The sequence below is a fragment of the Rhamphochromis longiceps genome, linkage group LG13, assembly GCF_057381845.1.
Source record: "Rhamphochromis longiceps isolate RC_006_pf linkage group LG13, R_longiceps_female_GT1.1, whole genome shotgun sequence".
NCBI classification, from domain to species: domain Eukaryota; kingdom Metazoa; phylum Chordata; class Actinopteri; order Cichliformes; family Cichlidae; genus Rhamphochromis; species Rhamphochromis longiceps.
The window spans coordinates 13,764,569-13,785,451 of NC_140569.1; the positions used below are offsets into that span (position 1 = coordinate 13,764,569).

General features: G+C 40.7%; 2 protein-coding genes across 2 annotated transcripts; both read left to right on the top strand.

Moving 5' to 3' along the window:
* Positions 1–8,872: 8,872 nt before the first annotated feature.
* hmx3a (H6 family homeobox 3a) lies at positions 8,873–11,928 on the top strand. The gene is made up of 2 exons (XM_085427507.1): positions 8,873–9,564; positions 10,345–11,928. The coding sequence occupies exons 1-2, from the start codon at positions 9,276–9,278 to the stop codon at positions 10,965–10,967; spliced, it is 912 nt and encodes a 303-aa protein (XP_085283633.1). The 5' UTR covers positions 8,873–9,275; the 3' UTR covers positions 10,968–11,928.
* A 5,387-nt stretch (positions 11,929–17,315) lies between these two features.
* hmx2 (H6 family homeobox 2) lies at positions 17,316–19,475 on the top strand. Its single transcript, XM_085427662.1, has 2 exons — positions 17,316–17,837; positions 18,451–19,475. The coding sequence occupies exons 1-2, from the start codon at positions 17,564–17,566 to the stop codon at positions 18,996–18,998; spliced, it is 822 nt and encodes a 273-aa protein (XP_085283788.1). The 5' UTR covers positions 17,316–17,563; the 3' UTR covers positions 18,999–19,475.
* Positions 19,476–20,883: the final 1,408 nt, after the last annotated feature.

The following is a 20,883-nucleotide window of genomic DNA, read 5'->3' on the forward strand; positions in this document are numbered from 1 at the left end:
TCTCTGTGTGTTAGCCCTGTGACAGACTAGCGATCTGTCCAGGGTGCATCTCGCCTCTTGCCATATGACAGCTGGGATAGGCTCCAGCACTCCCCGTGACCCTGAAAAAGGATAAGCGAATGGATAGATGATCCCAACAGAGCAGTCCCTGACTACTGGTTTACTTGTGGTTCCAATAAAGTATTTAAAAGTAGAATGGGAAGCAGAGTCTTCCCTCTGCTGTAGAACCAACTCCCAGTTTGGATTTGGGAGATGGACACCCTCTCTACTTTCAAGATTAGGCTTAAAGCCTTCTTTTCTGATAAAGCTTGTAGTTAGGCCTGGATTAAGTAACAGTGAATCAGTCGTTAGTTAGTGTTTCTTTTCCCCTCACTATGTGTTTACACGTCTGTGCATTTAATGCTTAGTTATTATTCATCTCTGGCTCTCCTCCAAAGTGTGTATCTTGATCTTGACCCGTCTTCATCCCCTCACCCCCAACCGGTCGGCAGATGGCTACCCCTCCCTGAGCCTGGTTCTGTTGAATGTTTCTTCGTGTTAAAAGGGAGTTTTTTCTTCCCACTGTCGCCAAGTGGTTGCTCAAATGAGGTCAGTTTGACTGTTGGAGTTTTCTCTCTATTATAGTATTGCAATATAAAACATGTTGAGGAGCTTGAAATGACTGTTGTTGTGATTCGGTATGTAAATAAAATATAAAATGTAAATAAAAGTGAATTGAACTGAACCTGCAGCTAATTAGTTTTACTGGAGATCAAACTATGTCTAGTCAGGAAATAGCAAAAATTACTGAAGCCTCATGCAGCAGTTAACAAATAACTTTTACTGAATTATACACACTCTCACAAATTTCCTTTTTCTTTTTAAGTGTTGAGGATTTTCAATGAAATCTGCTCTACGAATTTTTTTTTTTGGGGGGGGGGGGGGGGGGGGGGGGGGGGGGTTAACCTTTGGAGAAAGCCAGCCTAGCTTTTTCTCTGTGTTCTCATACAGACACACAAGTGTTGTATAAATGCTTTTTTAATGAACTCTCAGCAAGAATGTAAAGCAGCAAATTTCACAAAATGTCTAACTAATCTTTTACCATATTTTGCAATCAATCAATTACGTGATTAATAAGATATGAGACAAACAAGTTCCTTTTTTAAAAAACTACATCCTTGGTTGAGTGGGTCGCCCGGGCCACATTTAGATATTGTTAAGTGGCTTTCAATAGCTCCCTTGATTTCACAGTTCCAAATGACCCACGATAATCAGGTCATTAAAATGAGCCCATTCTCCACATCTGACACACTTCCACTCCCGCCTCATCTGAATAACAAATCAGCTCTGCTGTGCTTTCTCAAATAGAAAGGGGGAGAAAAAAGAGGGAAAACTAACTTTGTCTTAAATTCCAGGTTAACCTTATCTCTATACTCAGAAGTAACGATTGTAAGTAAACTAGAGGGGTAAAAGGTTCTGTCAAAAGTGCCTGTGCCTGTGTGAAAGTACCCGGTTTTCTTAATTCATCCCTTAGGACTGGATAAGTCTATCAATCTGTTAAATTGGAAAGCCATTAGGTGCCCTGGTTTATGTGTTTCAAGCTGTTAACTATAGGCTGATTGATTGTTGTTCCTTTGATGGGATATGCTGATCTAATCTCACTGTGTGCACGTTTGCAATAAATTACACAATTCATTTCCCCCATTTAGGGAGGGGGCGGGTGGGGGGAATCACACCTCCAGGCATGCCTTCTCTCTGCAGGCAAAAGAGCAGGGAACCTATTTTATGGTGCCATTTAGCCGGCAAGCTTTTAGCAATCCCAGCCTTCTTTCTAACCCCCTCTCTCACCCTCTACCCTTCCAAAAAATCGAAGCATAATCAAGGTGTATGTTTAGAAAATTTATTGTTATAATTTTCCCCCATAATCTCTTCCATTCTCCTGCCGCCGCACTGACATAGATCATCATCTAAAAAGAGAAAATGGATAGCAGTTTAAAATTTATCGGTCTTTGATTCTCAATTATACGTGTTTATGACTTCATCTGTCTTCAGTGACTTCAACCTTTTCCATTATGGTGGAATATTATTTGTACGGAATCCATTAAATTCACAAGGCAGGACTCTAATGGTGGGGCTGCAGCGATTTGCAGAGGGAAAAGTTTTGAAAGGTTGGCTTTAGGAAAAGCGTGGCTGTTATGACACAAGAAATTGCTTTATTGATGGTCTGCTCTGTTGCCTGTGCATTTGGCCATTTGTTACCCGGCCCATATCTATATCTCAGGCTGACACTGATGAGAACTTTTTTGCTACCCTCTCCAGATTACCGAGTTGTAATGACACATACAGGCTGCCTAGGTAAAAGCTTACAATCCAGGGCAGAGTTTCTGGAGGTACAGAGGATGGACATTGAGCCTGTGTGCCTGGAGGGCTCAGATGAAGCTGCTCATAATGGAGAAAAAGGACTACATCACTCCTATGACTGTTTCCATCCAAACCTTACAGAGGTCATCATCTCTGCTGAGGAACAATAAAGAAAGGGAAAGGGTGATAAAATGTAGATAAAATGATAGCAGCAAGGATAAAAAGGAGAATATATCTTCTGTGTGCCCACATCTGTTCATAAGGTGCTAAGCAACATGCTTTTTGATTATTTCTAAAAGAGAGTCGACACACATATATCGAATATTATGGCCTCGTGTGACATAAAAACATTTGCCAAAAGAGCTGTCATCTTCATACGTGTTGTGTTCTGTTTACACAAGAAGCAACAAGATTCAACCAAGTGCTGCCTGAATGACATTGAGCTCCTTCAACTAGCTGGTGCAAGGAGCCAAGTAAAAGCTAATCAGGCTGTAATTCAAGATTCGCCTGGCCACTTGCAATCAATACCTGCACAATCCCAATTAAAGCTTGCCGGGTCAGTGGACGGCCACCAATTCCTTTACAAGTTAAATGCAATACTTAAATCTAAGCAATCTCAGTGTGGCCTTCATTGGTTTAATGGCTCGTTCCAAGTGGAGTGGACAGCTAAAAGTGCAAGAAGGACACAGGTTGGACGGGTTTCACTGATCAATGGCGTCGTCTGTGTGGATGCAGTTTGACTCTAAGACCTTGTTGTCCTTCAGGGTTCTGTATAAACTCTGTTTCAGAGTGACGTTTCGTCAGCTGGCATCTGCATTTACCTAAGCAGGTCATTTGCACTGTTGGGCTTCAGTTACAGTCCAAAGTACAGTAAAATACTACTATATTATTTTAATATTAAATAAGGCTGTTATCGTTTTAATTGCACTAAGTCCTTAATGAGTACACAATCTCATAAGCTCAGAACCTGTAGTGGAAAGTAACAAGGCTCCTTTTTGGAGTACTTCTGAGGTACCTGTACATAGAGTCCATGTATAGTTTTCACAGGACTCTGCAGTCCTTAGAAAAACTCTCCATGATTCTTCAGCTTGCAGAACCCCCTTTAGCAACAATAACTTGAATTAAATTGAAATAACTGCTTTCTGTATGACTTTATCAGTCTCTTCCAAAGAAGGGTTGCCAAGGCATACTGACAATTTAAGTTTACTGTCGTGAACTTTAAGATTTAACATGCTGACTGAGGCCTGTAGCTTTTGGATTTCTTGTAATTTCTTTGAGCATTGCATGGTTTGACCTTGGGTGAATTTGCTGAGACAGACTCCTGAGAAGAACGGCAACTGTTTTGAATGTTTTTCCAATTGTTAATACACTTTCCCACTGAAGAATGATGAACTTCACATTGTTTGGAAATACACTGTTAACCCTTCCCAGACTGATGGGCAGCAGTGATTGCTTCTGAACACTCCAGACCAAAACACTGGGTTATTGAGGTGCCCACACTTGCTGATGATCAGTCAATCAAGTGTTTGATTAGCAATACCTGGCTGCTACTTATCCACTTAATTCTTATGAAAGCAGTGTACAATGTTTCACAAGACTGCATAAAAACCTGTTAAGTCTTTCTTTTTTCACATGACTGTAAATGAAATGATTCTAGTCTGTATCTGGGGTGGCTGTAGCTCAGGGTCTAGAGCAGGACAACGACAAACTGGAAGGTTGGTGGCTTAACCCTTGACTGCTCCAGTTTCCAGTTTGCCTGTATCTTGTCCAAAGTATTACTCCAAGATACCAAATCTAAACTAGCTCTTGGATGTGTAACCGGAAGGTTGCCGGTTCGATCCCCAGCTCTGTCTGTCCTGGTTGTTGTGTCCTTGGGCAAGACACTTCACCTACCGCCTACTGGTGTTGGCCAGAGGGGCTGATGACGCGATATGACAGCCTCACTTCTGTCAGTCTGCCCCAGGGCAGCTGTGGCTACAACTGTGGTTTGCCTCCACCAGTGTGTGAATGTGAGAGTGAATAAATAGTGGAATTGTAAAGCGCTTTGAGTGTCTAGAAAAGCGCTATATAAATGCAATCCATTGTTGTTGTTCTTGTTATTATTATCCATCCATTCACTTCCGCTTATCCTTTTCAGGGTCGCGGGGGGCGCTGGAGCCTATCCCAGCTGTCATAGGGCGAAAGGCGGGGTACACCCTGGACAGGTCGCCAGTTTGTCACAGGGCTAACACATAGGGACAGACAACCATTCACACTCACATTCACTCGCACATTCACACCTAGTGGCAATTTGGATTATCCAATTAACCTATCCCCACAAGCTGCATGTCTTTGGACGGTGGGAGGAAGCTGGAGTACCCGGAGAGAACCCACGCAAACACGGGGAGAACATGCAAACTCCACACAGAAAGACCCCGGCCTGATGGTGGAATTGAACTCAGGACCTTTTTGCTGTGCGGCAACAGTGCTAACCACCGTGCCAGCGTGCATTATTATTATTATTATTATTCATCAGAGTATGAATGTTAAAACATATATGCTTGTATGAACGGGTGTAAATGGATAATTGAAGCATGATGTCTAAAGCGTTTCAAGTGCTCAAGTAGAGACGAAAGAAAGAAAGAAACCATCACATTTTAGTTTTACTTTTTTCTACACTGCATTAACAAAGAATTTGGTTTTTAAATATAACCACCTTCAATGCTTTTTCATGCTTTAAGTACATTTTGCGATTATAACATATAATTTTCTATGTTTACTTGTAATGGAGTAATTTTTAGAGTGATAATGGTATTTTTTTTTCAACTTGTATTCCTCTATCTCTCACCACATTAATCTTAAAGCTGTTTAGGCACTAGTTACTTTGAAGATCATGATTTTTACAAAAACAAGTGTACAGTTTAAAATGTAACAATGAAAGATGAAACAACAAAACAGTATAAATGTGCTAAATTAGCTTCACCGTAACAAATGACAATGGTAAAAATACTTGCTAGAAATTGGAACTGACAATAATAATAAAACACAGGAGCATTGTTTTACATTATGATTATACTTTTGATACTTTAGTAAAAGTAGACAAACAGAAAATATACTTAAAGTGGCATTTGCAGTGTCGAGCTATCACTGGTAAGAGGTTGTTTTTATATAGCAGTACTACTATTTTTACTCATTTAAAGGATCTGAAAACTTCCTCCACTGCTGCTCACATCTCCAAAAACCAAACCCACAATTCTACTGTCAAAATCTCGTACCCACCTATTTTCCCCCCATTCTCTTTCTAGTTTTCTTTCTCCGAGCTTTCGCCTTTGCAGCCATGTCTTTTATCACAGTTTTTACCCACAGAAAGGAATTCTCACAAGATATCAAAACAAAAATCTATATTTAATATGGGCGCAATTACAAAGCAAAGTTGGCTGCACAAGGCTGTTGTCACCAGAGCGCGTGTTTTTCATCAAATAGGTCATTAGATGATGATGGATGTAAACCTATAAAGTATCTAAACTGGACCTTTTAACAAACCACGAGCAACACTATCATTTCTCTAATAGAACCTGCTGACCGTGTCATTCCCTCCTGCCATTTGTCATTTTTCCTTGTGAAATAATCAATATCTGGGCGCTTTGAAATAAATAATATAAAAGTCATAGTAACCTACCCGAGGAGCAACAAAAATAGACTTATGGAGCATTCAGAAGGCCTATATGGCTTCTGGGCAATGTCTACTGCATGTTTCTAATCAATGCATAATATGAACTGTACTTTTAAAAAAACAAAAAACAAAAAACAAAAAAACAGACTACGGGATCTGAGTTTGTACAGTTTGTTTTCAATATAAGCATTAATTGCATTCCTTCTTTTTCCCACTTAAGAATGGTTGTGTTTATGGAGTAAATATTACTTGTCAGTCATTTCTGTTGAGTCACATCACAATAAATAGGTACAAGAGTCAGTGTTATGCAGGGGTTAGAATATTAATACAGACTGGTGTTGTGACTCCAGTCTGTATTAATACATACAGAACAGTTTTCAAATTACACAGGTTATCACATAGATGGTTATTAGGGATTAGATGCTTTTAAACCCTCCATTTGCTTGACTGTGCGTGTGAATGAGACTTGTAGTTAGAAAGTGCTTTGTGTGGTCAAATAGAGTAGAAAGGTGCTATATAAAGTACCGGTCCAGTTACAATTTCATAGGTACATTAAAGATGTTGTATCAGTTAAGCAAAACCCTATCTTATACTAAGAGCTGGAAAAGAAGATGACTTGTTTACATTTCTTAACTGTTTGATTTTTTTTCTTAATTCAACACTAAGCTATACGTATGAGAGTAAAGAGACTGGTAGAAAATAGGAGAAAAAAATGTCAGTGAACTTGACATTTACTTAATGAAGAAAATACACCAAAATTTAACCATTTGTACAAAAATGTCTCGTTTTATAAGCTAGCTGTCATATAGTCCACAAATATGTGCGATGAATACTAATTACAGAGCTAAATTTGGCAATTCAATATTTATAGCTACACAAAGTAACCCCTTTGATGTGAACCAATTTAGACTTATTAAAAAGTAGTTCAGGATTTGAGGCCATTGTCATGAAATGCTTTTTAACATTTAACAGTGCTGTATAACACAAATCCTGCAAAAAAAACCCAAAACAAAAAAAAAAAAAACCAAACAACCTCAGCATCTTAGAGACAAACATAACTGGAACTTACTAATTTCAGTATTATTATTGTAGTAAATTGATTAAAAAAAAAATTAAACTACTATAAGGGCTATATGAAAAAGTTCAAACAGGTGACATTTGAAAGATATATACAATTAGAATGATGGGGTTTTACAGTGGAAGTGTACACAATCTCCATCTCAGCCTTTGGAGTGCACACACATGCAATGCTGCCTATAAGGAAATGCTGTAATGACATCCCTCTTCCAGGATATTTCCACTTGCAGAGCTCACTAAATGAATTACACGTGGTAATTGCACAGACATGCCAGTGCATAGGAACTCTGATGCTGATGTAGAAAATGAACCATAATGCCGACTATAACCTTCATATCCCTCCTTATCTCTGCATATTATAGGGCTAATGAATTTCTTCAGGAAGCAGGTGATGATGATGATGAGGATTGATAGCAAAAATGAGTGTATCAGTCAGGCCACACATGTAATGAAACTGTGTTATAGGGCGAATAATCCATGTTTGTCCTGAATTCAAACATACTTTTTTAGTCTCTTTGGGAGAATTTTACCATAAATAGTACAGAGCTGCACATAAGCATAACTAAAATCCTCAATGTATACTGCAATATTTGTCTCCCAGTTTCCTTAATACCACATTATGCTAACACTCTTGCCACCTTACTGTGCTTAACTTAAACACACAAATATTTTCCAACATGGCACACACATGCAGTTTCTCCTTTTGGCCCACAGAGGACGCTGTCTCCTCGTTCTTCTTCTTCTACAGCAGCTTCCAACCAATGGACTTTTTTTCCCCCCTTTTTTAAACAACTCAATTAATATCAATGAGTGAATATACATAGCACATTTACAAAGAGTGCAATCTGAGGGATGAATTAACCAAATCGATTAGGGAGGAAAAAATGACCGTGCGACCCGCAGACATTGTGGAAGTGGCCCTCGCTGAAAATCAATGAATTAGAAATATGAATCTAATCGCCCATTGGTGACACGTTGAGCAGCTGCAGCCTGATCTCACGCCTTTTTCATATCGTGTCGCAGAGAGCCAAACAAAAATTGAGGAACTACAAACGTGCGCTATTTAGCAGTTGCAGTGCTGGCATGGAGGCCATAGCACCTTAGTGATAGGCAAATGTCAAGTAAATATGGAAATGTTAAAGATTATACGGGCTGGAGATTTATAAACTGAAAAACGTCGCTGAGGTTTTGCATTATGTTTTGTTTTTATTAAGGTTATTTTACAAGTAGAAGTAGAAGGCCTTATATTATCTTGACCTGATACTCTATCATGACTGGATTTTATTTATTTATTATGCTCGTTTTACACTATTCGCTTCTCATTAACAGCGATTTGTTTAAACGGACTCCAAATAAAAACATCACATTTAGGCCTCACATATTTGACGATAAGTTTGGACGTGCTTTAGCCAGCAGGTCACCCAGTTATTCTTTAGAATAGGCCTCGACTTTTTTTTTGATGATCATTTAAAAAGTCATATGTAAAACGGTGTTTCGTTGGGATATATTACTCAAACAATTTCCAAAAAAATGCGGGACGTGATTTGAGACTGGATTCAGAATAACCTCGCGCAGTAAATCTGGGTCTCGTTGTAATGTCAGCTGTATGATGGGACGCTTGTTCTGACGGTCCAAACCTCCCTTTTTGGCGGTAACAGCCCCGTGTTCATTTGCTGCTAATTGGACTATATGAGACCAATAACAAGCGAGCGCACACAGCCTGCAGCTAGAGAGCACAGAGAGGGGAGGACTCCCCCCCCCTCCCTCGCTCTCTCTCTCTCTCTCTCTCTAGTCACCGTCTCTCCCTTAATCCCATTTGCCATTGTACATGCCCAATCGCCTATACTTTCCGCATTTAACTTGGATGACATTTTTATTTCATCATTAGCATCAGACACCAGACTGACTGACACGGTGGACCCAGTTTTTGCGTTTTAACGGAAGAGCCCGGGATGAGGCATCTCCATGTTTCTAAGCGCGTGTGCTCTTTTTGCCTCTCGAACAGTTTATTTCATTATTTTCTAGCCTAGACGGACGCGTTTCTTTTTGGTGAGCTTTTCGGCTGTGAAATCAAGTTTCAGAGAATAAAACAGGAACTCCTCGTAGCCAGGATAACGACAGCCTGTAAGTCAACATTGCCTTCCCCCCCTTTAAAAAAAAAATCCGGCTTCCGTGGTCCCCTCGCGCTCAGACCACAACAACCGCGATGCCAGAGACAACGCAAGAGACGTGCGCTTCGGCCAAGGACTCTCCTTTCTTCATTAAGAACCTGCTGAACTGTGATAACAAACCGTCCAAGCCCAAGCCCGTACTGGCGGCCACCAAGGCAGCTTTAGAGGGAGGATTTTCCCTTTCCCAGGTTGGTGACTTCAACTTTCCACGCTTCGAACTGCCCGCACAGAGATTCAGTCTACCCGCTCACTACTTGGAGCGCACCTCAGCGTGGTGGTACCCTTACACCCTCAACTCAGCCGCCCACCTACACAGAACTGAAGGTAAGCAAACAACTGTTGCGCAATTATCCAACGAATCCACTGTTTTGTATGAGTTCCTTCTAATGAGTAAGTAGAGTAAAGCAAACTTCTAAATTGAAAGGGGAGATTTGTGCGGTTTCCTGATAGGCATCATGCACACATAGCCTCACACCAGAGTGTATGATTTAACACCTTGTCCTCTGAAGGCCTATTTTGTTATGCCACGACGTGGGATAATAGATCAATAAAGAAACACACATAAAATGAAGTAGACATCATGAAATCATTGGAGGAGGGTGACGATGCGCAGCGTGCTTTTGATTTGTCTATTGGCGCACATCTTACCTCTGAGGCTTGGCTACTGGGAGCCTTTTATCTGCCTTTTTCTGTGATTTATTCACCTGGAATAAAAAAAAATAGACTAATGTGGATGGCATTATGATAGCCTAATACAAAGAAAGCGATATTATTTTACGTTTATTTAGTTATTTAGGCTGTAGTATAGGCTGATAAAAATAATGAATAAAATAGGTGTACATAGTTTATAACTTAGGTCTATTCAAATTACTGTTTAATGGGGTAAAAATGACATTTTCATCATTTTTGAAGATGTTGTGTACAGTTATGTCTACCTCTGAAATGGTTTATGTCATGACGCAACGCATTTTCTTCTGCCACTATTTATTAGCAACCATCTGTTTCCCAAAACCCACTGACTGTCCAATATCAACAGGCTGTAATAAATGCCCGATAGACTCCAATATTTATGACTACGTCTCCCTGCATGTATCCCCATTTCAGTCACCGAGAAACCAGGAGCCAGAGACTCCTCTCCAACTTCGGGCACGGACAGAGACTCGCCGGACCTGGCGCTCAAATCCGAGCCAGACACCAAAGATGACGACGAGGACGACGAGCACAACAACAACAAAAGCAGTGACGAGATAATCCTGGAGGAAAGCGACACGGAAGAGGCCAAAAAAGATGAGCTGGAGGAGTGGAAGAAAAGGGACGATGACAAGAAGCCGTGCCGCAAGAAGAAGACGCGCACGGTGTTCTCACGGAGCCAGGTGTTTCAGCTGGAGTCCACCTTCGACATGAAGCGATACCTGAGCAGCTCGGAGCGGGCCAGCCTGGCCGCTTCCCTTCACCTGACGGAGACTCAAGTGAAGATCTGGTTTCAGAACAGGAGGAACAAGTGGAAAAGGCAGCTGGCCGCGGAGCTAGAGGCTGCCAACCTGAGCCACGCTGCGGCGCAGAGGATAGTCCGGGTGCCCATCCTCTACCACGAGAACTCGGCCTCGGAGAGCGGAGGGGCCACTGCCAACGTGCCCGTGAGCCAACCGCTCCTCACTTTCCCGCACCCCGGCGTCTACTACTCCCATCCCATCGTCACATCTGTGCCGCTGCTCAGACCAGTTTGAAAATAGTTGAGTTTTTAGGCACAACTTGGTGTCTGTTTCCTATATCAACTCATTAAAAAAGAAGAAGAAGAAAGAAATCAAAAATAAAAAGGACAAAATATTTTTATACAACCAGTGAATGAAAAAATAAAAATAAAAATGAGAGACTGTTACTGTCAGGCTTTCATGGACCTATTTTTGGCAAATAGATTGTTTCATTTTTCATAAAGATGCCGTTTACACGTGATCTGACAATTTGAATCCCATTATTACTATTATTATTATTGTTATTATTATTATTATTGTTATTATTATTACCTCAGGAGTCCACTTGCTTACACTGCCTGATGAGTGTCTTTATTATTCGTTTTCCTCCCAGACTGCGTTTGTATCTGGACACGTCAGCTGTGTGACTAAAAAAAAATCACCATGTTTACAAAAAGTGTCGGCCTGAAGTCGACATCTGCTCATCATTTAGCATTTGATTTTATTCACATTTCAAGAATTGATATCACGATGTGCAATACACGGCATGCTGTGAATGAATGAAACAGGAAACATACGTTTTGTCATCTGCTCATGTTAAAATATTGACAAGGATTTGATGTAATTATCATTATTTTTATTATTATTATTAATTATTTTTGCTTTATAAAGCGTTTGTTGGGGGACAATCAAGACACTCTGAGCTGTAAAATACCCATGTAGCTTTATGTTTAGTTTTAGTAATTCTCACTCTAGCCCCCTCTTCATGGACACGTCTTTGAAGCACAAGTGTGAGGTCCAGTGTCTCCTGAGCTTTGTGTTTTTTGAGCAGGAACGGCAAAAATATCGACTACCCTGGTGTACAAAATATGTAAATGTATATATTTAATGAGGCGCGGGGAAAGGCGATTCCTCATACGGCTTTTTCTTTGTACAGTTAAAACATCGTTTTGATATTGTATTGCTGAACCATGTTGTGAAATAAATGGAGAATATTCCGTACATTTTAACACATTTTTTGTCGTCTAAAAAAATAACAGGTTGTTAAATAGAGCTATGTTTAGCTTGTTTTCTATATTTTATGCAGAAAATTGAATTATTATAAAACAAACCCCAACAACTCTATAGTCGTGCACGCGTGCGCATGCCTGAATAAGCTCTCTAAGCTTGAGCAGGTGGGCTTCTGTAATCATCTTAGTGTTATGCACTTTGAAGCGTGATTTTACATAAAAAGTGGCTCGGTCAATTAGATGCGTAATTGCCACCATCTTGTCAAAATTATGGATAATGTATTCAGAAGTGGAAATTACTCCCTGTGCATGAGCTGCTGTCTTTTAACACTTTTCTCTCTCGTGACCGCGTGTTTTTTGTAGCTGTGTGTTGGGTTGTGTTAGCTTGCGTGTAAGGATGTCGGCATCTATGACAAGCATCCCCACCTGATGTTGCTAAACGCCGCGACCTTAACCATTCCTTTATATATATATATATATATATATATATATATATATATATATATATATATATATATATATATATATATATATATATATATATGTACGTACACACACACACACACACACACACACAATAATAAATAATAAATATTAGGGTGGGAAACTGTGCAAATTACAAAAGGAAGAAGAAAAAACAATATAAACAATATAGAGGGAAATAAAAAGAAAGATCATACGTACAGATGTCTTTTTGTTTTTTACTTCCTCACAGCGTTTTCAGTTGAAGCATATTACTCTGCAATGCTCCACATTGTGGGTGCTTTCTAATGCATACAATCCTACAGGTGTCACTGGACATTGAAAAGCCACGCGTGGTTTCTGTATATACCTACATTTTTCAAGATTACATATATACATATATATATAAAATAAATGTAGACAGTTCTTCCGGTTTATATAGCAAATAATCAGCCTGTAAGTTTTCTCGGAACAGGAACACAAATTCTGAGCAAAAGTGGAGATATTTAAAGAGCCTTCTAATTTTATTGCGTCATTTCAGAGAATCAGCGGAAATGTGGACACTGCTGGAGCTTTATAAAAGACAAACAGAATCACATTTTTCTATATTAATATTTTTTTTGTTTGTTTCATCAGATTACACATTATATCAAGTCTAAATGAACCATGACTGATTTTTGAAAATCTAATTACATATGTTTGTTTTTTAAATGTACATTATTATTATTATTATTATTATTATTATTATTATTATTATTATTATTATTATTATTATTATTAAATATGAACGTAACTACGAATTTAAGCGAAAGCAACACCGATCTGGGGGAGGAGGCTATGAAAAGAGGGAGGCAACACTCGTCATCCTCTGTTTAGCTGAACACCAGTCAGGCCGTAAATAGCAACGATAACTGATAATAATTTACTGCAAAAATAAATCCTGGTTTAGACAAGAAATAGGATACAATATTTTATGTCTACGTGATTCTATTCTTTTTCTAATGAATCTGAGCAGAATCGACCTCTAGACTGTGATTAGGGATCAGGTGGATCAGATGCAGGATCCAGAAACGACATACAGAAACTACGGCCTGCTTTTTCACAGTCCATTTAATTAAAACACGATCTCTCAGCAAGGCTTCATTCGCTGTGGAGTATTCCTAGTGTCTGAGGCGCGGGAAGACAAATTGCTTCTAGCCTCACAGTTTGAAGACAGTTTTAGGAGCCTCTGCAGTTTTAGCCTGCAGTAGAGTGGATGGCAAATCTAATAAAAGACTACTCTGTGGTGTATTTGCATTCCCCAAACACTGAAAACATTACCATAAAGAATATTTTTGAAATTCAAAATCCAGCTCAGAGAAGCGTTTTCCTACATCACAACAACCTTTTCATCAAAGGCCATTTTCCGCTTCCATTTGCAGGCTAACACAGTTATTGGAAATGAATCAGTCAGCTCTAAACTCTATATGATGACCTCATCGTGAGACAAAGGGTTCATTCAAATATCGTCAGATCATAGAAGTATTGACGTGCAACTACTATGCACGCGCAACATGGCCCCATTACTGCAAATTAATAGATTGTTATGGGATTATTGTTCTGGCTCATATTGATCCGTAAACGTCTGCAGCATATTGCGTCAAGTAAGAGCAACGTTCACACGCCGCCTGGCTCGGCTTATGACCTTGATTTGCGCGCATAAATTGAAAAAATTACCACTCAATAATTTCCATTTGTGCGACATCTTTATGTAAAGGAGAAAGGGGAGCGAGCGGGGCCAAAATCAGATAAAGTAGCTGCATTTGCAGGAACTGGGACAAATGGACGTGACCGGGGACTGCGCTTAGTGTATTACATTAAAATGGAGCGCTGAATTGGTAATTTTGAGCCCTATCATAGGTTTTAGTGCCAGTTTGGAAACACACAAGTGGCCCGACCACCTTGCATAATGCTAGCCTCTTCTTTGTAGCCACTTGCATCCCCTCAAATGTGTTACATATCATTATAGCTGGACTTAAAGGCTTGATATTAAAGCATTTATTTTGACAGCAATAAGCAATGTTTTATTGTCTTTAAAAAGATATAAATATATATATGTATGTGTGACAAAAAATAAAGATTAAATAAGGTCCCCGAGATCTTTGGGGAATCTGACGTTTTCATACCAAAACAAAAATCACAGGGGTCCCAGTCCGAATCCACGTTTGTCCTCAAACCCTGACCTCTAAAGTTTTCGATATCTTTGAAAAGTCATATCCAACAACAAACATCATCTTTCCTGGCTTCTTCTGGCAAAATGGGCCAAATTGTTGTGATTGTGGGTACAGAAACGTTTAAGCAAACCTCCTTATAAAGGATCTTCGGCTCTTTACTGCAAAAAAAAAAAAAAAAAACTGCATACAGTCATATACAAATCGTATACCAGTGAATTCCCTTAATCTGCGTGCAGATAAAAGCGACGTCGACACCTCAAGTTGCCAAAGTCATGCGTTTGAAGAACTCTTTTGACACTTCTCAAAGAGGAAATCTTGTTTTAAACCCATCCCATTTGCTTTCCTGATTGAATGCGAGCATCAGATTTTCATCAAAGTTCTATTAAGTGAAACATAGGTTGCGGGGCACCGTCTGATTGGAACAGTTTAAATTTTAATTGTGTTTTTAATTTGACATATAGTTGCTGTGAAGAATGACACTGAAACGCCGAGGGGCGGTCGATTTTCTTAATTTCTCCCCGAGGAATTGATGAGTCTATCAGGGCAGTAGATTGGAAAGCCATTAAAACTCAATGGTTAGGTTGTTAATTGGAACTTGATGGATAGGAGCCCTTGGATAGGCTGTACTGATCCAATCTTCCTGACTTTGTGTTTTCCAATAAATTACCCAGTTCATTTCCACACTCAGATTACATAAATTGTACACCTCCAGGGCTTGGGTGCTCTGCTTGCGTTTACAACTCTCTCTCTCTCTCTCTCTCTCTCTCTCCCCCCCCCCCCCCCCCCCCCTCTCTCTCTCAGGCGCGCACACCCTCATACACACAAAATATGCGCGCACGGAGGCACCCAAACGCCTCCTGAAAAAAGAGCAGGCCCCGCTTTCTTGAATGAAAATCGAAACATAATCAACGTTTATACTTAGAAAATTTATTGATATCATTTTCTCTGGTAATTTCCTTATTCTAGACTTGGACACGCCATATATCATAATACACACGTGTAACGGGTCTTTGTTTAATATTTATCGAAGCTTGATTCCCAGATCAAAGCGCCTCATAACTTCATCTGTCTTTCTCAGACCGTTCTCTCTTGCTAAAGATCTTGTTCTGTTATTGCGGTAGGGCGGCCATACACCACCTATCATTGTGATAGAGCGCGGACTTAGGCCCACTCCTTGCTGTTTGGGCTTCGCCGGGCCTTGAAACGTATGTAACATAGGTAAGGGATGAACATTTCCATTCCATTAGAAGGACCTATACTGCTCAGCCTGTACTGCTGGTCTATAAACACCACTTTGACATTAAATAAAAAAAAATAAAAAACATGCTTAATTTATTCTCTGCAGCACAATGGCAGTCTGTTATGTCCACTATCTCCGTGATGAACCAATCTCACTTTGCAAAAGTCGTCTGAAAGTGATGAAGGCGCCTGCGCCGACAAAGGTCTTTGTTTGAAAGGAGCGGCATATAAAATAAACCCATTTAACTGTCATTGCAGATTTCACGCCTTATGTGTAACCACCATAAATTCAGCATCCACCCTGGCTGCCCTCATATATTTGCCCCCCTTCAGTAAAAGCCTCCCCTGCGTAAGCGTTTTAGTAAGATCATTTAGCAGCTGCTGGTCCCACTGCCAGTTGAGGATATTTACGCGTGGATCCGGATGCATCCATCTGACTGCCGTGATGCAGCTGCTGACAGAATCGGCCGTCAGCAGCAGCATCAGGAGCAGCATCACGTCCACAGCCACCGTCTTCTCCCTTTTCCAAGCTGTCTTAACACCGAACGCCGCTTGGGTTGCTACCAGGAAGGGCGCTGACATAATGATTAAAGCTGACCATTTGTAATGTGTCTGGGGCTTCCTCACAAACCAGTAAAAGAGGGATAATGTGCCCGAACCTCGAGCTCAAGCCCCGCAGCTGTCCCGCATCCACACACAACCAGGGAGAGGCACGGAAAGAGCATGGGCGGTGAAGGTGGGAGATGGGCGGTGGTGGGAAGCAAATCCCCTCTTCACACACACGCGCGCGCGCACTCAGCCCCCACCACCTTCAATCAATTAGTCAATCAATTAGCCGGCCTCCACTCCACGCGCGGTCATCACGAGGCAGATTAGCTCAGTAATGATCAAATTAATTCTTAATCGTAGATAATGGACGCGGAATGAGTTTATTATTTTCAGGAAAAATGAGTTACGCCTTTGTCTTAGTTCCAAGACTGTGTGTGCGTTGCCGTCACGCCAGCCAGTTTTATCATAATCGGAAAAAGCCGACACGACAGTTCCTCTTTTCTTGGATGGGTATTATACATTTCCATAACTAATAAACTGAGATATACTGTCTGAAATTATGGAAGGCAACGCAATTTAGACGCACTTACACCAAGCTGTTGTAAGCGTTAAAGCGAAATACTTTAACACACTTGTAAGCAATAAAAATACAGGAAAAGAAGTCAAAGTTTGGTGACTCTTCTGAGTCATACAGACCATAGTCTGCATATTAGGGCGCCTAGTCTGAGTGTTTTAAGTGAATGTAAAAATGAAGGCCAATACTCCTCTTCGGCTTTCTCCTTCTTCTCATCATATCTGAAAAAAAAAAAACCCCGAAAAAAAACTAGACAGGAGTTTGAAATTTCCGGGCTCATGCTGGAGGCTGCCATTGGCTCACGAGGATCTTACCTACATGCAAATGAAGCAACGCAGCCTTGCTGCCTCTGATCCAGAGCGTGAGGAGGAGGACCAGGAATACACTCATGTACCTCGAGCTCTAGAAAAAACACCTCCAACTCCTTCAATGTTGAAACTCCACAATTAAACCGGATTGTGTTGACAAAAGCCGACAAAAGGCGCTTTCGTAATTTTTTTGCGCACCAACCCCGTAGAAAGCAATAACGGAATACAAGGGGACAGACCGATTCAGTCAATACTTCAATACTGTTATGAAGCGAGAATGAGCAGCGCAGAAGACAGCGGGAGCAAGTGCTCGTCGGGCCCGATTTCCAGCTTTACTATCCAGTCTATTTTAGGCACGCCATCCGATGAGCCGCGCTCCGGGACCAAGGAGCTCTCCAAGGGGCCGCCGCCAGCGCCGCGGAGGCGCTCACTGTCGGTGTCGTCCGAGGAGGAGTGCAGTGGCGGGGAGGACTCAGCAGACTGCTTCTGCTCCGACACGGGTCACAGCGAGCCGTGCACCCAGCACCAACCCCATAACTTTTCCTGTTTAGGTAAGGATTATTATTATTATTATTAAAATTACAAACCAAAGAAATATTAAAACAATATTATCACCCACAGATACACTTTCAAACTTATTCAGCTGAGTTTCTTTTTTCACAGAAATAACAGGTTTAATGCTTTGTTTGCACTTTCATTCACTTTTCACTAGCTTGTGTTTGAGATTGTTACACTGACACGCAGACCATCCGCTGCCACTTGTACGTTCTGCGCAGACTATCGCATCAGCAGCGGAAGAGTGGAAGGTCTAATAATTAGCCCTCTGTCTTTCCTCTCATTTCAAATTTAATTGAACCTCCTAATTGACGAAACATGTTTCCAAAATGGCTGCACTACACGTCGTCAATTGAGCGTTAAATAGAGCTGGATTTAATTAATAGCTTACTGTACACCGTGCACACTCACGCTGAATTGTTTATTTAAAAAGTCACAGGCTTTCAGCAGTCGATTTAACAAGTCAGAGTTCACACTTGACGAACTCTCAAACTGAGTATGTCTAAAAAATGTAAAACTTTTTTTTTCAGTCGTTTAAAAAGCACGCTTAAATCATAGACCGCTTATGATAGCCTACTCATCACATCTTTCTCCCCCTGCTGCGTTTAGGTCCCGCTAAAGGACTTCTGTCTGGAAATGACGGGCTCGCACGGCGGCCGCACCTGTCACAGCCTCTGCTGCAGGATTATAAGGAGGAGCAGGAGAGACCGTGCCATCAAATGTCACCTCTGTCGGAGGAGAGACAAACAGACGGTGCGGACAAGCAGGGCAGCTCGGCCAAAAAGAAAACGCGCACGGTTTTCTCCCGGAGTCAGGTGTACCAGCTGGAGTCCACCTTCGACATGAAGAGGTACCTGAGCAGCTCGGAGCGGGCCTGCTTAGCCTCCAGCTTACAGCTGACGGAGACTCAAGTCAAGACGTGGTTTCAGAACAGGAGGAACAAATGGAAACGACAGCTCTCTGCTGAACTGGAGGCGGCCAACATGGCCCACGCCTCCGCACAGACACTAGTGGGGATGCCGCTGGTTTTCAGAGATAACTCCTTACTGCGTGTTCCCGTCCCTAGGTCTATCGCGTTTCCGACGCCCCTGTACTACCCGGGAAGCAACCTGCCAGCGTTACCTTTATACAACTTGTATAACAAAATCGAGTACTGATTGACTCTGCTGTATGTTCACTGCAGTCCACGAAAAAAGCATTACAAAACAATACGACATTCTAGGTGTCTCATAAGCCTTGTATATCAATTGTATCACTTTTTTTGTTGAGAAAACTCTTATTATGCAGTTATTGTATGTCTCGAAAGAAAGCAATCAAGCTTCCCTATATGTATAAAATACACCATGTGTATAATTATTATAACGATTTTGTATTTTTATTTTAACTTCCTTCTTCTTTAAGTGATAAAATACTGGATTTAATCCTTCATATCACATTTGAAAAATACGTTAAAAAAGGCCGACTTTTACACTGTTTTTTATTCCGAATTGGTTTGTCAAAGATATTTTAAGTTTCACTCCACCTGACGCAAAACTGACAGGAAACACTCAATTCTTCCATTTAAGGAAAAATATCATTGTTTCTATTGTAATCTAGACCTTCAACAATAACCTTCTCATTCAATAAATTTTCTATTTCAGTGAAAAATTTGGTTTGCTTGGTTTTATTTGTAAACTTTGCCACTGGTACATCCCCCCAGCACACAGGGCTAAGAATTATTGTAAATAAGAAAGAAAGCAAAATTATTTTCAGCTGTTCTGAGATTCCTGAAGACCACAGTAGCACCCATCCTTTTATGTTAATGGGTATTAATTTAATATATTTTTTCTCGTTGTATTCTTGAATTAACTGTTTTATTATATGTAAGATTTAACCACAACTAAAATGTGTGTCAGGGGAAAAAGGGGAAGACACTGATAGTAAATTCAGAAACACTAGACGATTATTGGCTCTCACATTACACCAAAAAATATTAGTTATTTTATAATACTAAAGGTTGTGGGATTCTTGTGATGTGCATTTTAATCTGACTACATTTTTAAGAAATACAAATGTACTTCGAGGGAATGCGGTGTGAAATATTGATTGCTAAGTACACTAGCCTGGAAATACTCTAAAATACCAAACTCTGTCTAAATCTATTGAGTTCATCAGAGAGATACAGCTAAATCTGATTAGTTTGCCCTTTTTAGTCATATTTTTGTATACGCTAGTGACCAGCGAACTCCTCTGTAAATTAAGAGATTGGTGACCAGGGCACATGGCTTTATAAGAAGTAGATAAAGCACATTTCAGGCTGGAAAAGAGTTGCTTACTATCACTGGCCAATCACGCCTCTGGGCGGGATCTTCTCTCATTTGAAGTCTGCCTTCTGCGGCTCTGAAGCATCAGGACTTGTAAGGGGAAACCTAAGAAGGAGGCGTTTTGTCAAACTTTAAGACTGGCTGTCATTAGACTGTGCTCTTTATCTGTCTGTGTAGTTAATTATTTTATCAGCTCCCTTAAGAATTCTGGACACCACATGTGGTGTGTCTGGTTAACACATGAGCTTGTTTAGGTTTTCAAGAGGCGTGTTGCACTAAATCAGCTCACCCTGTCAGTGTTTACTATCTATTAACAATTCACTACATGTAAATATTAACCATAAACCTGACCATAATCTCACACACATACACGCACTCACTCAGAAGCACATGCACGTGTCCTGTGGTTGATGGGGAGCGATAAAATTGTGTCATTTGCCAGCTTTTCTTGGGTGTCACATCATGTACAAGCCCCCCCAACACACACACCCAACCAAGCCCTTCTACCCATCCCACCAATCTCTCACTGTGTGCTAATGGCTACATTACCTAGCAGAATCATGACTAGCCAGGCTCTGCTGCCCTGCAGATTATGCCTGACCCAATTTCTGCAACAGCCGCCCTGTGTTTCTGGGAAAATGGATAGCGTTAGACAACAGCAGTGATTTATGGGCAACTCCAGCAGCAGCGAAGAGGTGAGGTGCAGGAGGATGAATTTGTGACAGATAGGAGAGAGAGT

Coding starts and splice junctions, on each gene's coding strand:
- hmx3a (XM_085427507.1), top strand. CDS start 9,276: ATGCCAGAGACAACGCAAGAGACGTGCGCTTCGGCCAAGGACTCTCCT. Junction 9,565..10,344: donor CCACCTACACAGAACTGAAG/GTAAGCAAACAA, acceptor TCCCCATTTCAG/TCACCGAGAAACCAGGAGCC.
- hmx2 (XM_085427662.1), top strand. CDS start 17,564: ATGAGCAGCGCAGAAGACAGCGGGAGCAAGTGCTCGTCGGGCCCGATT. Junction 17,838..18,450: donor CCATAACTTTTCCTGTTTAG/GTAAGGATTATT, acceptor TGCTGCGTTTAG/GTCCCGCTAAAGGACTTCTG.